Source organism: Neofelis nebulosa, chromosome 4 (assembly GCF_028018385.1).
Source record: "Neofelis nebulosa isolate mNeoNeb1 chromosome 4, mNeoNeb1.pri, whole genome shotgun sequence".
Classification (NCBI taxonomy): domain Eukaryota; kingdom Metazoa; phylum Chordata; class Mammalia; order Carnivora; family Felidae; genus Neofelis; species Neofelis nebulosa.
Genome location: NC_080785.1, coordinates 155929041 through 155956672, shown reverse-complemented (window position 1 = coordinate 155956672; position 27632 = coordinate 155929041). Strand labels below are relative to the sequence as shown.

Below are 27632 nucleotides of genomic sequence, written 5' to 3'. Positions count from 1 at the left end.
CTGAGGACCTGGGATATCCCCACATATGTCCCAGGTGACCTCACCCAGCCTTACCTGCCCCCCACACATATCCGCCTAGCTGTCTCCTTCAAATGACCTGCCCCCACAGGGGCTCTCCATTTCACTCAGCGGCAGCTCCATCCTCCTAAGTGCCTGTAGACAACCGTGCAGGTGCCCAGAGCTCTGGGCTTTGGCTCTTCCACACGCAACCCATCAGCAAGTCTCACTGACTGTGTCTTCACCTTCCCAGCCCTTGGCTTCTACCAGCCCCCCAACCACAGGCTGCTCTCGGCACAGCAGCCACCGTGGCCCTGTCTTCCACCCAACTGCCACCACAGGTCCCCAGGGCCTCCCCCAGGGAAGGAGCCACGCTGCTAACTTCCGTCTACAGGCCCTATGTGACCTGGGGACTCACTGCCTCTACTTCCTCATCTCCCCACCCCGATCTGGGTGCCACAAAGGGCTGCTTGTTGACACAAGACCAACCTGGGGCCTCTTCCAGGCCTCCTCGAATAAATGGCACCCCCAACCCCACATGACTCCCCATCTCCCTTTGACCTGCTTCTCCGTACCCATAGCACACAGGCCACAAGACTCACACACGTTCCTGTCACTGTTGGCCCCGCTTGCTGCGACCTCTCGTTGGGCAGATGGGGCCTGGCACACAGGAGGTGTCCATCGGTTAATACACAAGCACACACATATTCCCTTGGCTTACCAGCAAATTAGCATGCTCTTGAACCACAATTATAGTCCACTAAATCTGAACTTAAGGGCCGGGACATTACTTTGTTCATCTGTCCAACACTTTGCACATATCAGATCTCACCTATTTGTTAAATAACTAATTACTACCCTCCTGTGCTTTGGGCAAAGCAAAACAGTTCCAAGAAATCCCTGAGAAAAAAGGCTGTTTGTTGTGCTTTGTACATTATGCCAGTCTGAAGCATGAGTGTACCTTAGTGACAAGTCACAGTGTCCTTTGAAACACTGACAAATTCTAACTAACTACGTCATACATGGGAACTGTCATGCTCACCTTCTTTTTGGACACGGGACGACCCCGAGGTCTGTCATAGGCGATGCGAACTGGCTCATGAACTGGAAGACATAAGAAACATGTATATACGCGCGCGCGCACACACACACACGCGCGCACACACACACACACACGTACTTTTTCCAAATTACTCAGAAAGTGAGGGCGCTGCAGTTTAGGCTAACAACCCCTCTGCTGACAGAAGGTAGCTACAACCCAGACCCCAAAGCCAGCTGTGCCCCTTGCCAGGGTCCTCTCAGGAATCATGTGATCCAAGACCAGAGAGCAGAAAACGGCCCAACTGGGGGCTGCCTCCATGTGGAAGAGTCTACTTAACACAGGACTCCCCGTGTTTACGACAAAGGGCTCAATGCACGATCGTTTTCGTGACTGCAGAAATACACTTTGTTTCAACAAATAAACTATTTGCAACCTCGTGCCCTCCTAGTGTCTCTGCAACTGTTCCGCTGATAAAGAGTTAAAGTCCACATAGAATTTCCAGTAAAAAACAACCAACCATGCTTCTCACACAGAGCACCGAATCACATCATATCATTATTTTTGATGAAGGAGAATCAGCAGGTCTGGTTTTTTTCTCATCAACCACCCAAGGAAATGAGAGCTTCCAAAATAGAAAGAGCTCCCTCCACTTCTCTCCCACGAAGGACGTATGAGGCATTCAGATAGGCTGCTGCCATCAGCAGTAAGCTCTGAAGGACGTTAAGAGTAGGGCAGAACAGCTGGCAATCCGTGGTAACGCCAAGGTTTCCAAACACAAACCACAGAAGGAGAAGCTTCTGTTAGCAGGAGAAGCTGAACTGATGCTCCCGGGGGTGAGTGTGACCATCTCAACAACGTAGAGCACACTGGTGACACAAGACGGGGCACCGTTCACTACAACCACCTCACGCGAAGGGACTGCGGCGTCAACCCCATGTGCAAAGCACAGCCCAGGCCTGGTTGTATGGAGACACCTGGTGGGGCGGAAGGCACAAGGAATAACCTGGGCCATGGCCAGGACATCAAAAGGCTGCATATGATGCCGTTCTGCCTACTGACAGTCTAGAAAAGGCAGAACCACGAGGCCAGAAAATGGGGAGGAGACCACAGGGAAACACAGAGACACTTCTGGAGAAAGGCTCCAGCTCCACTGCACTGGAGAAGTTCATGCCTATACACATTTGCCAAAACTCATCAAACTGTCCCCTTAAAAAGGATGCATTTTATTGCTATTAAATAGAATCTCACGAACTTTGACCTTCCCCATGGGAAAGGAGACGACCTTCCACGGCCAAGGCAGCAGACCACACGGCTCCCACCAACCACTGCCTGAGACCAGCCCCACCTGTGTCCTCCTTCCTCATCATTACTAAGCAGGCATCACTGCCCCGGGCCTTCCAGGGGCTCAGAAGGCTGGGCACTCCCCAAGGTCAAGGGCAGGAAAGAGCTGAGATGACCCAGGCCCTTGCCCTCCACAGCCAGGGCCCCCTCACTGGACTGTGAGCAATAATGGGAGCACCAAGCAGCACCCACCACAAACGCACCGCTGCTGCACTAACACAGCAGCGTGTCCTCGGAGTGCTGACCTTACGCCAGCTGGCAACGTGAGCCTCACAGGAACATTTTGGGGTGGTGTGCAAACCCGCTAGAATTATTCTAGGTTAAAAACGCAAGACCAAACAACCCCATGTTCTGTTGGCCCTGGGGGAAGCTGGGGAGGGAACATCCAGGTCAGCAAGTGTAATCAGAGGCAGGAAGGGTGACAGGGACCAGTCTGGTCATCTTGCGGCTGAGCGTGGGCTGAGGGCAAGTAAATTCTTCCAAACAATCGGGCGACATCGCCTGATCTCCGCAACTTTTCATGGTCCACAACTGAGCACCACGGTCCCTCTTCAGGTGCTAAATGGAAGCTCCACGCGAGGGGGGCCGTGGTGATGGCCAGGTACTCACCTTTGGGCTCCTGGATGAGACACAGCCTCTTGGGAGCTGGAATCATGCCAACCTTCAACGACTTGCTGCTGACCCTCTTTCGGGGGAAGCAGGCGCCCGAGGAGGCCTGTGACAGGGCAGGCGCACCAGCTGGGCCATCTTCGGCCGCCTCGCTCGGGAGGCCATCTGTGGGGGGGCTGCCCTCAGAGCACTCAGACTTGGCAGCCGCTCCTGCTGGCCTGGAGGTCCCTCTAGGAGCGGAGGCCTCTTCGCCCCCCTCCTCCTCCTCCTCCTCGTCTTCCTCCTCCTCGTCTTCCTCCTCCTCCTCCTCCTCAGGCATCACCTCCGGGCCCTCCAGCTCAGCCTCATGCTGAGGGGGATCATCTTCAAACTCTCCTTCCCCTTCCATGGGGTCATGGGGGCTCTCCTGAGAATCAGCACTCTCACCGGCGTGGAGGTTCAGTGGAGATGACGTAAAACAAATCGATGGGCATAGTTCAAATACTTTCTTTCGATAGAATTTGAAGGCTGAACTATTTTGGTCATGGAGAAACCTGGGATAAGGATGAAATACACTGGTTAACCAGAGGGTCCTCTGAACGTTCATATTTGCTGACGTTGTCCAGAATAGATCCGACAAAGCTGGGAGTGGGACCAAGGAGCAAATAACCTGACCTCTTTCTACCAGCTACAGTTGATGGCGCAGCTTCACAATGACACAGAGAAGTCTGAGGAATATTAGTAATTTAACAAAGGAGCTAGAACGTAGGAGGCCTGATTGCTTTTCGGGGGAAGAGGGTGGAGGAAAAGGTTTGAGGGAATGACCAGGGCATGTGCTGGAAAAAGCGCCAATGCTGGAGCCAGAGATCCCACCTGGCCCTCGCCTCATCCCTTTCTAGGCTGTCACCATCCACCGTTCACCGTGACTGCCTGGTTCCTCTCACACTGCCAGGCAGGAGACGGAGGATGGGGTGTCACTTCTACCCCTTGTTTTACCGTGAAGCTAAGTGAATGTGGTGGCGATAACGCCTCTCTGCACCTCAGAGTCCTGCGGCCACCGTGACCTGGGGCTGTGGCTAGTGTGAGAAAACTGAAAACATGCCCGAAGATACAAAATATACTTGGACCCAAGGAAAGAAGCCCTTGTTCTTGGCTGGGACAACTCAACCTCATGACTATGTTGATTCTTCCCTAATATATTAATGCATAATCCTATCCTGATAAAAGCGTCACTTTTTTCTGGATTTGAACACGATTCTAGACTTCATAGTTAAAAATAACTATGTAAAGGTATCTGGGAGAACTTTGAACAAATCAATGAAGGGTTCCAGCCCTACCAGGTATTATAAGGTGTACGAAGCCTCTATAGTTAAAACAGTGTGGTACCAGTCCTTGGACACATGGACAGAAACACCAAGAGAAAGGCCAGAAACAAGGCATCTGATGAAGGTGGTCTCTCAAACCAGGGCAAAAAAGATGATCTTTTCAACAAATGGTGTCAGGACAACTGGGGAGCTTTCCAGAAAAATATTTCATTGGATCCATGTAGCACCCTCTGCTCTGGAATAACCCCACACCGATAGGGGATCTAAATGTAAAACTGAAGCCATACAAGTGCTAGAGAAAAAGATATAAATGTCTTTATAACCCGTGTATGGGGAGAGAATTTCTATGACTCAGTATCCAGGTGCAATAAAAGAAAAAAATGAGAAATTTGATCACATGAAACACTTCTGCACTGCAGAACAAAGCATAAGCAAAAGGAAAGATAAACATCAAACTAAGAAGGAAACGTGCAACTATTTCATAGGTAAGAGCTCCTAAAAACTGAGAAAGAAGAGGCACCTGGCCAACTCAATAGCCAATAGGACATGGGACTCGTGATCTCAGGGTTGTGAGTTTGAGCCCCACGTCGGGGGTAGAGCTTACATAAATATTTTAGAAAAGATTTGATTTTTAAGTAATCTCTACACCCGATGTGGGCCTTGAACACACAACCCTGAGATCAAGAATTGCACGCCCTTCCTACTGAGGCAGTCAGGTGCCTCAAAAACACAATCTCTAAGAACTTGTGTCCCACAAAAGACTGCTAGGATGAGAAAACAAGTCACAGACCTGGAGGAAATATCTGCAAATCATACACCTGATAAAGGACTCATACAAAGAACATACAACGAAGCCTCCAACTTGATTAATAAGTAAATAAATGTGGTCCAATCAAAGCTGGACCACAGATCCAAACGGGACACTTACATATAGAAAGCACATAGGCACACTTGAAACACTCAGCATCACGAGTCCTTGCAGAAATGAGAACCAGAGAGTGACACCGCCTCCCCGTACTGGGACACTAACATGGACACTGACGCTAACAAGTGCTGATGAGGACGGGGAGGAACTAGAACGCTCATCCAGGCTGCTGAAAATGCAAAATGGTTGCAACCACTTAGAAAGGCAGCTTGGCAGTTTCTTCAAAAGTTAACCATGGACCTACCATGGAGCCAGCCTTTGCTCTCCTTGGTATTTACTGAAGAGAAATCAAGGCCTATATGCAAATTCTCACAGTGGCTTTATTTGTAATCATCCCAGACTGGAAACGTCTCAATGCCATCAACAGGTGAATGGGTAGATAACTGGTCCAGCCACACAATGGTATACACTCAGCAACAAAGAGGCGTGAACTGGGGATACATGCAACAAACACCACTGAATCCAAGTAATCGTGCTGAGTAAGGAGCCAGACAAAAAGCAAGAACAAGGTGCATTGACACAAAATTCTAAAAAAGGCAAACTATTTACAACAACAAAGCTGTTTTTTAAAAGACAATCTTTTTTTTTTTTTTTTAAGGGACAAATGAATAGTTTACAGAAGGATACACAAAAGACACTGAAGTTTATGAAAAGATGTTCATGGCACAAAAACAGATATTCAGATCAATGGAACAGAATAGAGAACCCAGAAATGGACCCACAAATGTATGGTCAACTAATCTTTGACAAAGCAGGAAAGAATATCCAATGGAATACAGACATTCTCTTCAGCAAGTGGTGTTGGGAAAACTGGACAGCGACATGCAGAACAATGAACCTGGACCACTTTCTTACACCAGACACAAAAATAAACTCAAAATGGATGAAAAACCTAAACGTAAGACAGGAAGCCATCAAAATCCTAGAGGAGAAATCAGGCAAAAACCTCTTTGACCTTGGCCGCAGCAACTTCTTACTCAACACGTCTCTGGAGGCAAGGGAAACAAAAGCAAAAATAACTATTGGGACCTCACCAATATAAAAAGCTTCTGCACAGTGAAGGAAACAATCAGCAAAACTAAAAGGCAACCAATGGAATGGGAGAAGATATCTGCAAATGACATACCAGAAAAAGGGTGAGTATCCAAAATCTATAAAGAACTTACCAAACTCAACACCCAAAAAACAAATAATCTAGTGAAGAAATGGGCAAAAGACATGAAGAGACACTTGTCCAAAGATGACACCCAGATGGCTAACAGACACATGAAAAGACGCTCAGTATCACTCATCAGAGAAATACAAATCAAAACCACCATGAGATACCACCTCACACCATGGCTAAAATTAACAACTCAGGCTGTTGGCAAGGATGCAGAGAAAGAAGTTCTCTTTTGCATTGCTGGTGGGAATGCAAACTGGTGCAGCCACTCCGGAAAACAGTATGGAGATTCCTCAAAAAATTAAGAATAGAACTACCCTATGACCCAGCAACTGCATGACTAGGTATTTATCCAAGGGATACAGGTGTGCTGTTTTGAAGGGGCACATGCACCCCAACGTTTATAGCAGCGCTATCGACAATAGCCACAGTATGGAAAGAGCCCAAATGTCTGTCGTCAGATGAACGGACAAAGAAGATGTGGTATATATATACAATGGAGTATTACTTGGCAATCAAAAAGAGTGAACTCTTGCCACTTGCACCTATGTGGATAGAACTAGAGGGTATTTGCTAAGCAAAATTAGTCAGAGAAAGACAAGTATCATATGACTTCACTCATATGAGGAATTTAAGATACAAAGCAGGTGAACATAAGGGAATAAAAGCAAAGATAATATAAAAACAGGGAGGGGGACAAAACATAAGAGACTCTTAAATGTAGAGAACAAACAGAGGGTTGCTGAAAGGGTTGTGGGAGTGGGGATGGGCTAAATGGGTAAGAAGCATTAAGAAAGACACTTATTTGGATGAGTACGGGGTGTTATACATAGGGAATGAATCACTGAAATATGCTCCTGAAATCATTGTTGCACTATATTCTAAGTAACTTGGATGTAAATTAAAAAACAAATAAATTTTTTAAAAATTACAAAAAAAAAGAAAAAATGTTCAATTTCACTCATAAGAAAAATGAAAACTAAAATTTCACTGCGGAAATTAGAAATTTCTCATGAATCCTATTGGCTCTAGGGTATGTCAAAAGGTGAGAGGTGGGGAGTGGCCCTTGGGGAGGAGAAGCCGCATTTTTTACTGAATTACGTTTGCAATGATCTTGGACCCAATAATGCCCCTTCTGAGAGATAACGGAAGATTTTCTCCACAAACACAAAGCCATCGTGCATGAGGCCATTAAAGGGGCCATAAGAGCAGTGTGAATGCCTGCAGCTACGGAGTGACCCTGGTGTGGCTGCATGTGGAGAATGACACAGTGGACAAGAGAAGGAGGGTACAGGTGGGACAGGCAGAAGGGGACTTCTGGATAGGTTGTGAAAGGAAAAAAACAAGGTGCAAAAGTGTCTACTACATACAGAAGGTCATTTGTGGTGTAAGAACAAAGGGGGAAAGGCACACACACTAGAAATGAATGAAAACAGTTTCCTACTGATAGGTTGAGGGGATGAGGCTTCTCTGAGCTTATCTTTTGTTAATTTTTACTTTAGAACCATGCAAATACCATACTTATTTTTTACATTAAATTAAAAAGGATAGGAAAAATAGTCTCAAAACTGAACCTCTGTAGAAATAAATAAACCTGACTATATGTCAAATTGTTGACATGACCACACCCACAAAATGAATGAACTCAAACAACTACTGAGCACATCAGAAGTATCATTTTTCTAAAGGAAAAGAAACAAAAAGTCACCTCGGAAGGTCTTTCCTAAATAGGCGTGCTATTGGGTGCCATCATTCTCAAACTACTCAGTGAGCACTGGGGGACAGAGTAAATCATTCCACCTAATGTTACTGTACAATGAGGGGCTCTCTGTACGGGCAAGGTGGGGACAGAGCCTTCTAGGGAACACTGCTGAGAAAAGTCTGTCAGAGAGGGTGACAATGAACCAAAACCATGGCAGTGCCAGGTGCCCAGGATGATGGAGTTCTCGCTGGGGAAAACAGCCAATGAAATGCTCCTGGCTGTCCCCTTCAGCCGGAACTGCCTGAGCGAGGTCGTGTGTGTAGCAGGTAGCCCAAATACGAGAACTGTAAGGCCCAGCAGGCCCCAAGGTCACCAGGACGATAAAAGACAGGACCAGGCTGAGCACCCATGAAACCGTCAGTGCTCCAAGGGGCTGGTGTGGGTCTCACAGGAAAACAGGAGGCATGCCAGTGCAGAACTTACTCAAGGTTCCCATCAAGCATGCTCAGTCACAACTGGGTCCCAGAAATGCTCTAGGAAATGTGAAGTTTTCAACGACAGTCTTTTATTTTTTTAAGTTTTATTTATTTATGTATTTTGAGAGAGAGAAAACTTGATCAGGGGAAGAGGCAGAGAGAGAAGGGAGAGCGAGAATCCCAAGCAGGCTCTGCACTGACAGTGCAAAGTCCAGATGCAGGGCTCGAACTCACAGACTGTGAGATCATGACCTAGGTGAAGTCGGAGGCTTAACTGACTCAGCCACCCAGGCGCCCCTCAACTGTAGTCTTAATTAGACTAAAGCATGACTCTCCAGCATGGGAGGAGTAGGGCAAGGGTCCAGAGTTCCCAGGCAACCATTGGATACAATTCACACAGCATGGCAACGGTGCCTGCGATGAGTGGAGCCCAGCAGGGTTACGGCTCAGTACCAGGAACACATGGCTCCCAGGTAGCCTCCCTCTGGAGGGGAACCTGCACCCCTCAAGGAAGAGCAGGTTTCTGGTTCTGTCACCTGCAGGCTGTGTGGTATTGAGCGGGCCACCCCATCTGAGGAATGGCGAGGATAATGGCACCCCTTCCTGGCAAAAAGATGCCAGGCCACCACTACACGGAAGTGCTTGCTGCCCACAACTGGAATAGGACCCATCCATCACTGTAGGAGCAGCAAATTCTCACCATCCGCCCACAGCACTGATGTGACCAGGGACAGTGCCCTGCCCTCTTCCTCCCACTACTCCACACTACTCCACCTCTGCAAAGGTTCTGGGGAATCTATTAGCCTCTCTGTGTGGGTGCTCTCTCCCCCTCCCCTGGTCAAAGCCCAACTGACCTTCAAATACAGCTTAAACTTCCCTCCAGGGGAGGTTTTTCCTGATGTCCCAGAAGAGGGCAGCACCGCCCAATACCACTAAGCAGATGCTTCCCTCTTACAGCCCTGAGCTCACCAAAAGTGAAGCCAGAACTTATCCTGGGGTGCCTCTTGGGGCAGAAGTGTGTCTGCCAGGCCACCCAGTGGGTTCTCAGGACACTTGTGGGATAAACACACTCAGTCAAAAGGGCATGATGGCTACATACCATAAGTCAGGGTTGTCGGTGCTGTTTTCTATGCTGAATTGTTCAATCTCTGGTCCCACCTGAGCAACAAATCTGGCCAGTTTCTCTGCAGTCTCCATTGTCTTGATGTCAACTATAAAACAAAGCAACTGTTGTGTGTCAGTTCTAGGCTGCTGCTTTCAATTTCAACTTTGTGGGACTGTGGAGAATAATTACGGAGACAGCCCTTGTGTCCCCTCACTGCATCCTTGCCTTTTGCCATAGGACTCTGCAGCTCCTCCGCAAATTGGGACTGGCCCTGGGACTCCTACTGACCAACAGAATGTGACATAAGGGTGGAACCTGGGCTTCGGAGGTCTCAAGCCCCCCTACTGCCTCTCCTGGAGGCCCAACCCCAACTGTCAGGTGAACAAACCCAGGCTAGCTGCTAGGGGGTGACAGGCATGTGGCCCCCATAACCCTGCTACCCCAGCCGATGGCCCCAACCAGTTGCTGCCCATAGACACAAATATAGGCCCAACTGAGTTCAGCAGACTCAGAGCAACACTGGATACCCCCGGTTTGAAGCCACAGTTTGGAATATTTCGTTACATGGCAGTAGCTAGAGAATGTAGCACTTGTGGACATTTTTTTTCCTCTCTCATTCCCACCTAGTGCTAAGTGACAAATACTGGTCAGGGAGGGGCAGGCCTACTGCAGAGAGAAAAGATAATAGCCAGGAGAAACCAGAAACTGCAGGTCAGCTAACCCTGAGGATAGCAGAGATCCTAGGGGAAGAAGAGGCAGCAGAATGAGAGACAAGGGCAGCCCAATGGAATGTAAAGAAGGGCAAGAATGGAGTGAGAAATGGATCAAGGAGCTTAAAGCCCCAAGCATGGGCACACGGCACAACCTGGCAGCCAGCAGTAGGACCTTGCAGGGAGGCACAGTCACCAGGTAGCTCGCTGAGTCAGGTCCACCCTCAGGACAGGAGGAATACTGCCACGGGACTCGAGGGCGAGCCCCTCTAGGAAACTAGAAAAAAGAAAGTGCCTCCACGTGCACCTGTCCTGGCCAGGTTCCTACTGCCTCTGCCTGCTGCTCAGACCATCCGGGGCGTACCCCCCCAACCCTGAAGATTGGTGACTCAGGGCTGAGGCCCAGAAGAGGGGGACAGGAATGAGTACTCACCGTCAGCAGATGGGCAGGGAGAGGAAGTTTGAGGGGCTTCAGAGACTTCCACTCCTGTTAGCTTGGGGGATGGGCCCGAGGCTTCTGGGCTGGGGTCCCCAGGAGAGGGTCCGGCTGGGTCTGGTGGGCAGTCCTTGGCAGCAGCATTTCCATCTGGCTGGGACAGCTTTCCCTGCAATGAACCTGGAGCCTGCCGGGCATGGTGTTTCAGCCTGGCACCCGAGGACAGGAGGGTCTGGGTCCCAGTGGTTGCTCTCCTCACCTTCCAGCCCCGGAGCCCTTGAGTGCGGAGCAGCCCCCGCCGCCGGCTGGGGAGGAGCTTCTTCTTGAGGCTCCGGATTGCCCGAGCATACAGCATGGCCCGGACCGCACACTCTGCTGCTGTGGGCTTTTGATCTGCTCCTGGTAAGGTATGGCTCATCCTCTGCATTTCTGCCAGCTTCAGTTTGTAATATTTATACTCCAGACTACTATCATCAGACAAAAACCTGTATAACAAAACAGGCACCGAAGGATATTGGTTAAAACACCACCCGATACCAAATCATCGCTACAACCACATTTCTGCACATCCTTTCTAAGTGGCAGCCTCCCTGCTGCGTGAGAAGCTCTGCTCCATGGACGGCCCAGGTCTCCCATCCTGCCCAGAGTAACTGTAGGGCAACAGGGAGCTCTGATCCAGCACTCGATTCCTCTTTGGGTCCCACCATCACCTGCCATGAAGGAACTCACAACCCCTGGTGGCCTTGTAACACAAACCAGTCACTCTGGAGCCACAGAGACACTGCCATTCTGTCAATCGTAGAACCCATTTTTGGGAGGTGACACCCTTCAAAGGGCCCAGGGCGGCTGGGTGCTCAGTAACCCTTCAACAGCATCACTGAGGCCAGAGTGCCATGGTTGTGAAATCGTGTGCCAGAGCTGTAACAAGAGCAGTACAGGAAAGAGGAGGAGGCTGAGTCACGAGTACTGACATAGAAAGACATCCACCATAGGGCCAAAGAAGCAAGCTACAGAGGAACACCAACATTGATAAGGACCCCATGAACTTGCCTTGTGTACATACATCCACGTGTATTTACTTTTCTCACACAGGTTCAAAGAATTTAAAGCAAACTTAATTAGCTCTGGGGAATGGATAGAAAAGAGGCATGGGGGGAAACTTACAGATTCTTCACTTTGTTTCCCATTTCACTGGCCCCTTCTTTCATCTCTATTAACCCTTCCCTTCTAGGGTCGGGTTTTTGTCGTTTTTTTTTTTTCTTTTTTCGCCATTTCCTTCTAGCTTCATGTGGTGAATGCTTACGTTTACTCTTATTTCTGACAGATGCGTCCCAGTTTGCACTTTTCTCTACATGTGGTTGCAGCTGCATTCGGTGTATAGACCTCCCATGGCTGCTTCCCTCTAAAGAGTTTCCAATATCAGTTCTGATTCCCCTTCACTCAAAAGTTGTTTAGAAGCAGGTTTTATTTTGGTTGTTGCTAGTTTTGACTTTTATGCGTTGGGTAATGTGACCCACGTGATTTTCCTTTCTTGGGATGTGCTGAGATTTTCTCTGTGACCTTATATATAACAGGTTTTTGTGAATGTTCAATTTCAGTCTGTGTTAAAGAAGAATGAATATTATTTGGTGGGCATGGCAATATTTCAGGTGGCCTTCAGACTGTTAAGACATTAAGAGGCCACTTACTAGGTGAGGTTCCTGATTACCAAGGACAGAAATCGAATGGATGCCAGCTGCCTGCATGAAGCAGGGTGCCAGCAGCACCACGGGACATGGAGTGTCCCTGGCGGGCAGCTCCATGGAACACTCCTGCTGCTGCTATCTGCACAGTTAAAGTCTGGCTGGATGTGAGGAAACAGGCTGCATGCTGCCTGAGACACTCTGCTGGGCCAACAGCAGCATCCTGCCAGATGGCACCCTAAGAAACAAGGATTCCTACATAAAAGAACACTGACCAACACAGATGGTCTGGTTCTCTTTTCAAATGCAGCCCCAGCAAGGGTACCCTTCACCCGGGGCAAAAAGCAGAGTCAGCACCCAGGTCATCCAGAACCCCAGGATGCAGGTCCCTTTCCCCTGGACAGCTCTGATGCCAAGTTCAGTCTGAGGATGTCAGTCACAAATTAACCTCCCCAAGTTCTAGTGGACCATAATGTTAAAAGCATAGAACAAGGGGTGCCTGGGTGGCTCAGTTGGTTAAGCATCCGACTTTGGATCAGGTCATGCTCTCATGGTTCACGGGTTCGAGCCCTACATCGAGCTCTGTGCTGACACCTCAGAGCCTGAAGCCTGCTTTGGATTCTGTCTCCCCTTCTCTCTCTGCCCCTCCCCTGCTCGTTCTCTGTCTCTGTCTCTCTCTCAAAAATAAATAAACATTAAATAAATAAATAAATAAATAAATAAATAAATAAATAAATACATACACAAACAGAACATTCCCAAACCAGCCTGCTGGGTTCAAATCCCAGCATAGCCACTTATTAGCCACGAGATTTACTGAATTTTTCTGTGCCTCAGTTCCTCTATCTGTAAGATGGGATGGACAGATGGTAATAATAAACTACATCAGGGGCGCCTGGGTGGCGCAGTCGGTTAAGCGTCCGACTTCAGCCAGGTCACGATCTCGCGGTCCGTGAGTTCGAGCCCCGCGTCAGGCTCTGGGCTGATGGCTCGGAGCCTGGAGCCTGTTTCCGATTCTGTGTCTCCCTCTCTCTCTGCCCCTCCCCCGTTCATGCTCTGTCTCTCTCTGTCCCAAAAATAAAAAATAAAAAATGTTGAAAAAAAATAAAATAAAATAAAATAAACTACATCATCACGTTGTTGTGCGGCTTGAGTTATACACTTTTACTTGTAAGGAAAACCCTTTAAACACTGCTTGGCATTCATTACTGCTCAACAAACATTAGCACATCATCTTTACCTGCTTATACCCGCTCACTGTGTTGTAACTATTCCCTTATTTAGATGACATCTACCCATTTCAGAGAATTATATTCAAGTCTCCTGACACGATACAGAGCGATCAATTCCTCTTGTATTTCCAAATGTTATTTATTCACACAACTCTAAGCTGCGTAGTTCGGGCATCAAGATTCCCAACTGTTGCAGCGAAGCAGCACCTGGAAATTGTGCCTGGGACTTCCAAGTCTGGATAATACCTTACCCAGAGGGTTTGGCCTCTGCTTTCCCCTACCAATCTGAGCCTCTCTAGCTTCCTTCCTTCAGCATGCACACTGATTGAGAACAAGAGCCTGGATGAGAATCTCAACTCTGTCTTACTAGCTTTGTACCCTTGAGGTAAAAGGACTCCCTAGGCCTCAAGTTTCTGGTCTGTAGAACAAGGATGGCATCAGACCCGCCTCATGAGGTTTACGAGGATTCAACCAGTTAGTGCTTAAATCTATAAAGCACTGAGAAGAGTACCAAGTACAGAGAAAGCAAAAGTGTTTGATAATGAAGTTTTCAACAAATAATGATAGAACAGTTAGGTTGCTGGTTTGTTTTTTTAACTTTTAAGTTATATGCTCACCTCATTCTAAACATGAAAATAATCCAAATGAGTGCAAGAATTCTGTAAAAATAAAACCAAATAAGATCCAACCGTTCCCCTTCATGCTGCTTAAGACCAAACCTCTGGTACTGTTACATGGAAATTTATGCCTTTCAAGCATCTTTAGTAATTACAATAACAAGAATACTAAGTCCTGGGCGCCTGGGTGGCTCAGTAGGTTGGGCATCTGACTTCGGTTCAGGTCATGATCTCATGGTTCATGAGTTTGAGCCCTACATCGGGCTCTCTGCTGTCAGCATAGAGCACACTTCTGATCCTCTGCCCCCCCCCCCGCCCCTCCCTAATGGTTGGTCTCTCTCTCACTCAAAATAAATAAACTTAAAAAAAAAAAAAAAAAAAAAAGAAGGCAGGGCGCTTGGGTGGCTCAGTCGGTTGAGCGTCTGACTTTGGCTCAGGTCATGATCTCACAGTTCATGGGTACAAACCCTGCATCAGGCTCCCCGGTGACAGCTCAGAGCCTAGAGCCTGCTTTGGATTCTGTGTCTCCCTCTCTTTCTGCCGCTCCCCCACTCACACTTTCTCTGTCTCTCAAAAATAAATAAATGTTACCAAAAAAAAAAAATTAAAAAAAAAAAAATACTAAGTCCAGTATAGGTACAATGCTGATCAGACAAGGCCTGAATAGACACTGAAAAAAAGAAACTACAACTAGATGTACCATGAGGAAATGTGTAATCTTTGTTAATTAACAAAGGAATATGAGGTAAAACATCACACTATGAAATTATCTCAAAGTCAAAACACAGCTGAGGGCACAGCATGCTTACAGAGGATAGTGAGTGTCAACTGGGACAGATAACCCACAAAAAATAACCTGATGATAAAGATCGACGGTCTCCACCAGGGACAACTCCTGCCCCAGGTGGGTAGCATTTAGGAGGGAGGATTCTACTGGCATCCAGCATCTGGGGGAGGCCAAGGATGCCACTAAATAATCTGCAAAGCACAGGACAGTCCCCACCACAGAGGCTTATCCAGAGTCAGAAGTCAATCATGCTGCAGCTGAGAAACAGTGACCGAGATCAAAGCCTCTAAAGTTAACTTTGTCTTTAGCCCAGCAATTTCATGCCCAGATATTCCCCTAATAAACTGCCAGAAATGTAGACAGAAATACAAGCAAAATGTTGTTCATCGTAATAGTATTTACAGCGGGGAAAAACTAGAAAGTATCTAAGAACCCACCAATGGGCAACGGTCAAGTATGCTATGGTACCTGCATACGGTGGAAGGAGTGCAACCACCGATTAACAGGGACAGTGATGTTACATTTGAAACGCAGGACATACTAAGAGGGAGAAATGGTGGAGGTGAGTGATGGTATCTTTACCTTTTTACTTTTCTCTATTTTTACAAAGGGCATATGCCACTTTTAAAATATTTTTCACTTGCAGCAATCTAATCTAGAGATAATCCTAAACACATAAGAAAATATGAGACGTTAAGTGATTCACTGAAGCAGTTTCAGACAGTATATAATCAAAATCATTCTGAAAATCCAGTAAGAGAGGAATGGCTAAACTCTGGCCACCTTCTCTATGGAGTGTAAATGCAGCTCTCTGAAAACGCTTATGAAGAATAAAGAATATGAACATTTTCCTGTGTTCTCTAGAAGGAGCAGGAAAAATACATGTAAATACATACATACAAATAAAAATAAGAACAGGACAGATCATAGTAAAACCACAGCTACATTAAACAAAAACCCAAACAGCCCACAGTGAGCAGGAAGACTGGAGGCAAACATGCAAAAATGTCAGTAGATGTTGGTGGGCACACAGGTGGCTTCCCCCTACTATCTGTTGTTCCTGATTTCCACTAAAAAGTACTATATTTATGGTCAAAACTTTAATTTTAAAAAGTTGTTCTATTCACGTGAAGAGTGAATAAGGCAAAAGGAAAGAGTTTAACAAACAGTAGCAACAAGTCACAAACAACTGCTGTGACACATTCCTTATCTTCATGTGCTCTGTGCACGTACCCCTCACCTCATCCTTAAGTCAGCGCAGAGGGTTGAGAGGTTCCGTGCCCGGATGAGAGAAGGCCACATGGCATGCCTGCAGGAGGGCCAGGGCTTGAATGCAGGTGAACCTGACCCTCCCTCATGCCCTTCCCACTGGCAAATACCAATGCTCAAAACAGATATCTCACTCACCCTCTGCACTGGATACCATCACGACACCGAGTTTGCCGTGTGTTCTATGGGAGGGATGTGGAGGGCCAAAATGTAAAGACCTACCAGTAAGCAGGGTCCTCCTTGAGAAGAGTTCTCTCTTTGGGAGACAGGCTGCCCCCGACAACACGTGTGACCAGCTGGTCGATAGTGTCCACCACCTTGTGATCTGCTCGCTGAGGAACCGCTGGAACACACAAAAGGGCTTTTCTGAGAAACGCACTGGACCGCGTGGGGCCTGAGACAACCAGGACAGAGCCAGAGGCTTAGGATGGAACTTAAGCAGGCACCAGTGACCGAAATCCTCATTCCCGAGAAACCAGCGTTGAAAAGAGGAAAGCAGCACAGTATTTTAAAAACCAATATGTAAAATATCTTCCCAAAAGACAGAACAGCATAAACCCTAGGAAAGAAAGTCACAAGCTCACGATGACTATACAGAGCAATGTATGCATATATTCTATAGAAGGAAATGATTTGCAGCAACTCAATTCTGTTTTTCATGTATCGCTTAACATTCAGGAAAAAATATAAAAGATATAAAACATGTCTAGGTATAAAACACATAAAAAAAATATTTAGGTTATGATTCCCAATATAAAAGAGGTAAGAAAAGATATATAAATACAGACATGTAGTAAAAAAGATTAGAAGGAAATATTCCAGAATGTTAATAGATGTCATCTATGAACGGTAGATTTACCAGGGACTTCATTTTCTTTTTGCTTTAGCTATAAAAAATAAACATGTAGGGGTGCCTGGGTGGCTCAGTCGGTCCAACTTCAGCTCAGGTCATGATCTCCTGATCCATGAGTTTGAGCCCCTCATTGGGCTCTGTGCTGACAGCTCAGAGCCTGGAGCCTGTTTCAGATTCCATGTCTCCCTCTCTCTCTCTGCCCCTCCCCAGCTCATGCTCTGTCTCTCAAAAATGAATAAACATTAAAAAAAAAAAAAAATTTAAATATGCATGCTTTATAATCAGAAAACATATATATAAATTTGCAAAACAAAATTCCCTAATCAAAAAAGTGAGTGGCCCTAAGGTAGATGTTCATAGAAAATATTTGAATATATGAAAAGAAAAGCATTTCCTAAAGTATAAACTTCCTTCAATATGAATTTTAATTTACAATGCCGCCAGCAACACAGAAGAGCATCTGTGCCCTCAATTAATAAGACTGTTTATTTAGTTTTCTTTTTTCAACGTTTTTTTTTTTATTTTTTATTTTTTTTATTTTTTAATTTATTTTTGGGACAGAGAGAGACAGAGCATGAACGGGGGAGGGGCAGAGACAGAGGGAGACACAGAAGCGGAAACAGGCTCCAGGCTCTGAGCCATCAGCCCAGAGCCTGACGCGGGGCTCGAACTCACGGACCGCGAGATCGTGACCTGGCTGAAGTCGGACGCTTAACCGACTGCGCCACCCAGGCGCCCCTATTTAGTTTTCTGATATTTGCTAATTTTAATATCACAGAATGGTCTGTTTGGTCATTTGATAAAAACCACTCCAGGAGGTACCTGGGTGGCTCAGTCAGTTAAGCATCTGACTTTGGCTCAGGTCATGATCTTGCGGTTTGCAAGTTTGAGCCCCACATCGGGCACTGTGCTGTCAGCCCAGAACCTGCTTCAATCCTGTCACCCTTCCTCTCTGCCCCTCCCCTGCTTCCGCACTAAGGTAAATATTTAAAACCAAAAAAAGAATCTGCCAAAACCACTCCTGAACTGGAGAGGTTTGCCCGTTTGTTGTGTCGAGTAACTAACTGCATTGTCCTGTCCTTGCCTATGTCCAAGATACAGCTTTGAGCTTATTTTTTTTTTTTTTTTTCAACGTTTTTTATTTATTTTTGGGACAGAGAGAGACAGAGCATGAACGGGGGAGGGGCAGAGAGAGAGGGAGACACAGAATCAGAAACAGGCTCCAGGCTCCGAGCCATCAGCCCAGAGCCTGACGCGGGGCTCGAACTCACGGACCGCGAGATCGTGACCTGGCTGAAGTCGGACGCTTAACCGACTGCGCCACCCAGGCGCCCCAACTTTGAGCTTATTTTAAATATCAGTGTAAGCTTTTTACACCGGATAAATTGATTCTTCAATTGTCGTGCTGTTGCAAGTATTTCCCCTTTGATTATTGGCTCTCATTTTATAGAACTTTTAGTTTTACATGACTTTACAGAGGAGTAAGAGTTCAAAGTCAGAAGCTTTCAAAAACAATACGACTTTTGGATCACTACAACCACCTCTTGAGAAGGTAACCACAAGCATGGGCCCCAGCTTTGGCCCCATAATCCTCCTCTTGAGACCAAATTCTACAGAGAACTTAAAAAATAACAGGAAGAGTCATCAAAGCATTCAACCAAAGATGTCATCTCAGCATTTCTAACAGTAATGGAAGCAGCAGCAGAGCAGTGCCCCACAAGACATGGGCTCTGGTGCCATCTACCTGCTGTCCAGACAGCCCAGGCTTGCAGATGTCAATTACTAGGAAACCCGCCTCTGCTTAGCCTCAGAGGCCTCTAGTAAAAGGCAGCATGAGTCCCACATCAAGGGAAGGGTGAGGTAATTTACGTTAGGTCAGAAGCATGATGCAGCAATTGCTGTAGAAACACAGAAAAAGAGGGGCGCCTGGGTGGCGCAGTCGGTTAAGCGTCCGACTTCAGCCAGGTCACGATCTCGCGGTCCGTGAGTTCGAGCCCCGCGTCAGGCTCTGGGCCGATGGCTCAGAGCCTGGAGCCTGTTTCCGATTCTGTGTCTCCCTCTCTCTCTGCCCCTCCCCCGTTCATGCTCTGTCTCTCTCTGTCCCAAAAATAAAAAAAAAAAAAAAAAAAAAAGAAACACAGAAAAAGACCTTTGATAGTCCTGTAAAAGAACAGACTGTAGTGTTTTCAGTACAGCAAGACAGCAGCTGCGGGCAAACCTGTGAAGCAGCAAAACCAGGGAAGGGTGGTGGGCAACTTTAAGTTATGGGAGACTTTTTCATACAAAGTTCTTCAGTACTGAGGGGCGCCTGGGTGGCTCAGTTGGTTGGGTATCCGACTTCAGCTCAGGTCATGACCTCACAGTTGGTGGGTTCAAGCCCCACGTCGGGCTCTGTGCTGGCATCTTGGAGCCTGGAGCCTGCTTCTGATTCTGTGTGTTTCTCTCTCTGCCCCTCCCCTGCTCACACTCTGTCTCTGTCTCTCAAAAATAAATAAAAATGTTAAAAAAAAAAAAAAAGTTCTTCAGTACTGACATTACACTGACTTTCCACTCCCCCACTTTGGGGGGTGTGGGAAGGAGGGGTCCTGCTTCGGGCCTGAGCCCACTTCTGGAAGGCTCCCTCTCCAAGAGGTAGGTGTGGCTGCCCATCCATAGTGGGACCTACTCTGTGCCTGATGTAGTCAGGGTTCCATAAGTGTATAGGGGAGTAAAGAGATTCAGGGACAAATAAGGCTTTCCCACATGGCTGGGGCAATGGAAGGTGAAAACTGTCTTGGGGGGAAAAGGACTTCCTCCTCCGGAGGTAAAGGGGGGAAAGTGCTTCCTCGCCGGTCACAAAGCCACCACATAATGCTCATGATTTCTGGGTCAGGTCTGGACTATGACAGCATTCATCCTGGGCGCTAAGCAGGAGAGAGAAGGGATACCAAATAGCCAGTGTTTATATTACCTCTTTGTTGGCCTTTCTGGAACCTCCTCAAAGCTGATTCGTTAACTGCAGGTTACCAGATGTACCTAAGTGATCTATCGATCTTTAGCCATTCTAGAAAACTGAGTCACTCAGGGTAGAAAGGTGCTTCTACTACCTGGGCAGACCTGGCTAATCTCTGCCAGTCCCTTGACACAGCTCAAACACAGCCTCCCCAACTCCCCTGGGCTGGGATCTCTTCCATCCCCCTTAATCCTGGCACAGGAGAAGCTGGGTTTTATCCTTTCTGTCCCTTAAGAGCCTGGGGACTCCCCAGAGACAGAGCCCAGTGTTTACTTTCCCCTCTAGTAATACCTTAGGGTGGGAAAGAGGGGGATGCTGTAACAACAAGGGCTTCTTAACCTTGGCTGCAGAATGGTACAACACCCCCCCACACACACACACACCCGCCAGAAGGCAGAGGCAAAATTGTGTACAAATACATGTGCATTTTTCCTGACCAGGGCCACAGCTTTTGATCAGGAGTCTGTGACCCAGAAACATCTAAGGACTTCTGTGGTAGACAGAAGATTCCTAATATATGCTTACAGAATGCATGGCAGACATGTACACTGGCCAATCAGAATTTTCTACTAAAATTCTGATGTTTCCAGTTGGCTAAAAAATCCTGTGTAAAAATCTCAAAGAAAATAAGAGACATTACAAGAAAACATGACAAACAAACTAATCACAAGAAGTAGGAACTTTCGCTGCTTTCCTTACCATCACTCAGCCCACTTGGAGACGTGGCCTGGACTTCGGGTTTGGTAGGAGGAACCATTTTCTCCTCATCTTGGGTTGGCTCGGGTTCGGCTTTCTTGACCTGGAGGGGACACCCACTGCTGACCAGCCAGGCCTTCAGGTGATCGATGTACTCTCTTCCAAACAGAGTAGAGTCCTCAAAATTTGGAAACGCGGCAGGAGAGGGAGCTAGATCTTGGAGGCCGACCGCTTCTAAGATTTTCTCTTGCCGGAAAGAAGAGGCCAAGGAGAAAGTCTGTCCCAAGAGGGCTAGAGATTTCCGGCAGAGAGAATTGGTGGTCTCCAGGGCAACAGCCAAGTCCAGGGGATTGCTGAGGGTCTTCATTTTGACACTCAGCTCATAGGCATTGCAGGCCATGAGGAGGGGTGTGACACTCTTCAGAAGCCGGTCTTGAAGCCTCATTATATACTTGTCAAAGGGCTTTATGATTTCAAAAAAGCAATTTTTGGTCTTCACAGCACCTTTGTCTAAAAGCATATTTAAAAACTCGTTATCAACTCTGGGTGTTTTCAAAGCAGAGTGCTTTAAAAATTTGATAGTAAAAAAGCAAAAATCTCTGTGCTCTGGTTTTAAGGAGCATTTGAATGAAGCGAGCATCTTAGCACAGGTTTCGGTTTCGAGTTCAAAGAGAGTCTGGAAAAGCTGGGAAAATTTTACATCATCTTTTATGGTGTGGAATCCTGCCCATTTGATTATTTCTATCCCAAATCTCGAAAAAACATCAGACTTATCTATGAGGTCAAAGCTCATCTTTCTTCTGGGGAGCCGAATATCCTTCAGACTGAGCCCCAAAGGGATCTGAGTAGGAAATTGGATATCTTCTGTCCCTGGGTTCGTCCCCAGGGTCACATCAGGACTTGAGGTGGTTTTCTGGATTTGGTTGGTGCCCTGAGTTTTGGGAGTAATACGATTTACAGTGGGTACTTTTTTTGTACTCACACTTCTTAGTGTGACAAGCTTTCCAACTCCCCCTTTAGATGGGAGGAGGCCCTGAGTCTCCCCCTTTCCTAAAAGGGCCCCCTCCTGGTCAACGATGTTTAGACCCCGGCCTCTGCCCTGGACTTGGCCACTGCCCCTCAGCACAGAGTCTGTCTCCCCTGGACGGTCCACGTCGTAATCCCGACTCTCTTTCTCCAAACACTCTTTCTCAATCAGCCTGGAGGAACCGAATTCCCCCAGTAGTGCAGAAGGACCAAAACTATACTCCTGCGACCAGGGAGATTCTTGAGAAACAGGGTGGCCAAAGTCTTGTTCCCAAGAGCCACGGAGTGCAAATTTCCAGTCCTGAGAACGGAAATGTCCCAATTTCCGGTGGCCAAAAACTTGGTCTCGGGAATCAGAGTGGGAAAATTCCAGATCCCGGCCACATTCTTTGCGAAAGAAGCTGTCTTCACTTACAGAAGGGTTGCTTGATCTGAAAGAAGGTCCTGGAAATACATCACCTCTCAGGCTTTCTCTCCCAGTGTCTCGAGGGTGGGCTACAGATCCAGCCAGAGTATATCTGCTGTCACTAGGAATGTCATCATACATATCTGCTCTGCCTCGTGGGACTGTCCTTAGAAGATCTGAAATAAATGATCCAAAGAACACGAAGGTAATTTAGACCAGAGGCTGCAAACGGACAGTCCACAGACCATCAGCCAGCAAGGGGACTTTATCTGCCAGAGCGCAGTATTTATTTCCAACATTTAAAAGAAGAATGTTTTTTTTTTTTAGAAATGTTTCTAAACATTTTTTTTTAGAATGTTTCTTTATTTAGAAATCTGGGTTTACTACTTATAAAAACAGAAGAAGACCTACAACCACTGGGCACACACATGCCCTGATGACAGTCCACAGAGGCTGGGCAAAGTGCCCCTCACTTATTTGGCCTTCCTGTCCGGGCTCTGTAGGGATCTTCTTTTAAACTAACGGAAGGGTGTCTGGTCCCCAAATAACCTGGGCTTCTTTACTAAAACTGGAGCGCTTGGATGTTTCTACTTCTACCACACAGAAGACAGGTTTGCAGGAGGCTATTTGCCCTCCCTGTGTCTAAGGAGTGTTGGACCACAGTGCCACTGAGGCAGAAGCCACGGCTGACACTTCACACCCCACAGCCGACCACAGCGGAGCACTTGACCCAAAGGTGGCAGATAGGCTCCTCGTGGAAAGGTCCACTGGGCCAACCAATCTTCTGAAATAACAAAGGAACTAAGAGGGGACACAGAAGCTAAACGAGCCACAGCAAGAGAGGCCATAATGAAAACTGAACAGCGTGTGTAGAAATGAGAAAAATAGGAATCTAGATTTGCATTTGCTTATTCAAGTAACTAACTCTTGATTTTGGCTCAGGTCATGATCCTAGGATGGGCTCCACACTGAGTGTGGAGGCTGCTGAAATCTCTCCTCTCTCTCTCCCCCGCTCATTTTCTCTCTAAAATAAAATGTAAAAAATTTAAATAATTAAAAGAAGTGAACTATGGGCATATGGGAACAGCAGACCTCAGGGAGACTTTGCAGAGTAGCTTCCTAACGTTCTAGCTTGTGAATCAGAACCTATTACCTAGTCAAGAAGTCAAAAGAGAGAGAAAGATACCAGGAAGTACTAACGGGCCAAGAGGCCACAGGAAGCTAAAGCTTTATATAAACCCAAGTTTATGCATTCAACAAGTACTTACTAAGCAACTAATATGTATGGGCACTGCTCCAGGCAACGTAATTATAGCAAGGAAAGGAGACAGTAAAGTCTCTACCCTCTTGGATTTGTCAGTTGAGGGAGCCAAACAATAAACAAAAATCCATCACATGTAAGAAAGTTCCAATAGGAAATATCCAGCAGGAAGGAACACAAACAGGGGAAGCCATTTTCAGACAGGCTGATCAAGGTGGGTAGCTCTAACAATGTACCTGAGCAGCAGAGGCCTGGTGTGAGAGGCCAGACCGCGTGGTTATGGAGGAAGCCTTCCACGCCAAGGGAGCATGAGCACAAAGCCCTGCAGCAGGACTAGCAGGGAACGAGTGTAGCCAGAATGGAACAGAGGAACAAGGGGCAAAGCAGTAAGAAGGCAGCTCCTAGATTCTGTTGTACACTGGAGCCCTTAGGGACCCCCAGGCATCCTGATTTAATTGATTAGGAGAGGGTGTGGCCTGAGCAGAAAGGTTTTTAAAGGGTCCCCAGATAATTCCAACAAAGGGCAAAGTTACAGAACCACTATGACACAAAACGTGAACAGAACAGGAGTACCAGATCAAGTTAGGCCCTCGATGGACTCTACAGTTTACTCTGAACAAGACGGAAAGCCATGAAGGGGTTTGGAGTAAAGGGATGACTTCGTTGGCTGCTGCTCAGGGAACTGACCACAAAAGACAAGAGTGGATATGGATGTTCCAGCAAAATCCACCGGGATAATCCTGGTATTGACAGCTATTGATGGCATGAATAGGGCACAGCATTAAAGGAAGAGTAGAGGCTGGAGTCTGCACAACAGGATTTTCCAATGCCTTGTAAACCAATGCAGACTAGAGCAGATACAGTGAAAGGCTGACCAATGGACCACACAGCTAGCTCTGTGACAAAGTGGTGGTTCCAGAACCATCCAGCATCCTATTGGTTTCCGAGTACAGATCCCGCCCCCCATTTTTCTTGACGAAACTAAGATACGTATTGATGTTTGAGTCTCTAGGTAAAGATACAATCTCCACATATACGTGTATGTGTGTACATATATGTATAAGTATACACATATACACATGTGAGTACACATGTCAACATGTAAGTATTCAGGATTACACGAACATATCACTAGAAGAACCGAAGGATGCACAAATCTGTGGTGACACAGATACGGTTACTTCAGAGGGCTAAGGAAGCAGCTAAGAACTTCTACATTTTTAGTCCTAACTACTTTATAATTCTTCCAATCCTTCGTAACGGGAATGTATTTGTGTACCACTCAAGCAATTTTTAAAAACTCAGAAGCTGAAGACAGCTTCTAACCTCCAGCTTCTCCACATCCAAAGCACGCAAGTTATCCCTACCCCAAGCACTTAATTCACTCAACCAACACTGAGGAAGTTTCTCGGTGGAGACTGGCTCAGGGGTGGGCGCGGTGAGCAGCACTGACCTGAAGGAGGCCTGGGGGAGGCTGGCCCACCTCAGAAAAGTAAGGGCTCAGCACACTGGCCTAGGACTTGGAAGAACAATCAAACCAACCTCAAAACCTGCAGGAGCTTCCAGGGGGGAGGCACCAGCAAGCTGGGTCTTAGTGCCTGAGGGAATTAACCAGGCTGGGCTGGGGAGGGATTCAAAGGCAAGGACAGGCAGCACAGTGTCCCTGAAACATGAGCCTCAAGGCAGGAGATGAGGGCTGCGACCCTCGAGCGCCCGCCGCGGTGAGGAACCTCCCTGTCATCCTACAAACTCCGTGCACACCATTTTTTATTCTGCTGGCATGACGCTTCAAAACTTTGCAAAGGGAAGGTTTTCAGGCAGGGCCTACACTTGGCAGCCTCCCATGCCCTTGTCTCGCACACATCACTGTTAACTGGCTGCTCCCGTACTTGTCTGAGGATGTGACCCCAAAATGGGGGGCCCCAAGAGCCCAAGTAGGGCCTTGGCCCAGCAAGGCCGGCATTAATAGATCAGCGGGGAGGGCAGACTTGAGGGGAATGAAGCCAGAAGCCGAGAGACTGTTGAGGAGATTATTGCAATAATCCAGGTGAGAACTAGTAAGAGCTCAGATCTGGGCAGCAATGGTGGGGATGGAGCCGGGAGGCTGATTCAAGAACCCTCCTTTAGGTGGGGGAGGATGCCTGGGGCGGAGAAGCTTCAGAGAATGACAATACCCACTTCCGCAGGATGAGCTGACAGGGGGGCCAAGAGAAGAGTTTATGTCCCCTTGACAGATAAGGAAGGTAGGATCAGAAGAACTCCAGAGTGTGCCCAAGGTACCGATATCCTCCTGCCCTGACCCTAAAAGCATGCCCCGTAACTCCCCTCCCACCAAAGAAACCAAGCACTTTAATTCACCTTGAGCTTTAAACTGAAGAGCTTCACCTACGGCCTCACCACTGGGGTCCATGTGATATCGGTTAGCTTTTTCTTGCAAAACAGCATCAAAAGTCTCCTGTGCAATTCGCCTAGCTGCCATGTTTCTCTGACCTGTAGTGAGAGGGGAAAAAAAGACACTAAGAATGACAACTAAAGCTCACATGGCCCGCTCTATTTCACCTAACCCTCAAAGTAACAGGACAAGGAATCGATAACTCAACATGGTGCTGCAGAGGGAGGCCAGATTATTCTACGGGGGCTTCTGCCCTCACAGAGTTCACAGGGGTGTTGGCTGAGGAGCAAACCAAGCATTGTGACCTTAGACAATTTATTTTGCTTCTCTGAGCCCATTTCCTCAGAATCCCTACCTGTTGGGGTTACTGCACGTAAGAGCGTAGGCGGCGGGACCATACCCCCTCGCACGTGGGATCTTTAGGAGAGCTGCGATCTTTCCCATTTCTATTTTCCTATTTCACAGACACGCAAAGAGGATCTGAGGACTGACTTGCCCTCTGAGAGGAGCCTCTCAACCAACAAGTGAGTGGAGGAGTCCCTGACTGGTGACACAGAGCTTGCTCTGTACCAGGTCCTCTGGTCGGAAAGGGACTCTCACAATCTCGTTTACTTCTTCCAACAACCCAGTGAAAAGCGGGTGCTGTTATAAACGACACTATACAGAAGAAAAGATAGACTCGGGCTAAGTGACCCACCCAAGGTCAGACAGCCCAGACAGAGACCTGGCAAACAGGGCACTGGTAGTGGGGACAAAGCCCTGAACGCCGACGGGAAAAAGACGGGAGAAGCAACAATGAGGAATCCAGCGGCTACCTCCTTAACCAAAATACCCCTTCCATCTTGAAACATCCAACCTCAAGACTCAAACCTGCCCTACCTCATAGTCCCTTCTTACACCCATCACCCCCTTTGCTCATCCTTAAGCCTTTTCCTGGGGCGCCCCTTGTTCGGTGCCATCGAAGGGCAGGGTCTCCCAGCCAGGGGGCTCCGGATCAAATCGAGTGACCTAACCTTTTTACGCCTCCATTTCCCCATCCATGGAATGGGCAGCTCGTGGTGGGGGCTGCTGTGGGGAGTGAACCAGGTAAAAAATGGTAAAGGGCTCAATACAGCGGCTGGCCGCTGTAATCCCCGCACGGGCTGGGTGGAATGAATGGACGAAAGAACCCTTCGGGCGTGGCCCGCCTCCTACCGGCCTAGCCTCCGAAGACGAAGAAAAGGGGGCGTCGGGCCTGGGAGGCCGAAGACCGCCCCCCAGGCCGACCCGGCCGGGACGCCGCCGATGCGCAGCGCGAGGGCCGTGCTCGCGGCATCACGCCCCGCGGCCCCCGGGGCCGAGCCCGAGCCTCCCACCCCGGGGCCCGCCCACCGACGACGCCCGGGCCCAGGCCTCACCCCGGACCCACCGCGCGCGGAGCCGCCCCCGCCGCCGCCTCAGGCTCCTCACCCGCCGCCGCTGCCGCCGCCGCCGCGCGAGGCGGGGACATGCAAATGAGCCAACGGTCCCCGCAGCGCCGCGCCGCGCACGCGCAAGCTACCGCCGAGCTCTGGTGCGCAGGCGCAAGCGGCCGCCGCCAAGTCCTCTTGCGCAGGCGCGCTGCTCGCTTC

At 47.9% G+C, this 27632-nt stretch overlaps 1 protein-coding gene across 9 annotated transcripts in view; it reads right to left on the bottom strand.

The window, feature by feature from the left end:
• The window catches only part of SUGP2 (SURP and G-patch domain containing 2), a 33232-nt gene that overhangs the window by 5391 nt on the left and 209 nt on the right, over positions 1-27632 (bottom strand). For 3 of the 9 annotated variants that reach the window (XR_009261004.1, XM_058727351.1, XM_058727344.1), the window contains 7 exons: positions 25989-26120; positions 20941-22545; positions 16619-16739; positions 10807-11294; positions 9658-9769; positions 2990-3522; positions 1040-1101 (listed from right to left, as the gene is read on the bottom strand). Coding sequence is in view for 8 of the 9 variants with exons in the window: in XM_058727351.1 (XP_058583334.1) it covers positions 1040-1101; positions 2990-3522; positions 9658-9769; positions 10807-11294; positions 16619-16739; positions 20941-22545; positions 25989-26109 (3042 nt within the window). In the remaining variant the exon portion in view is untranslated. The other 6 variants (XM_058727346.1, XM_058727347.1, XM_058727350.1 and 3 more) reach the window with 6 other exon arrangements.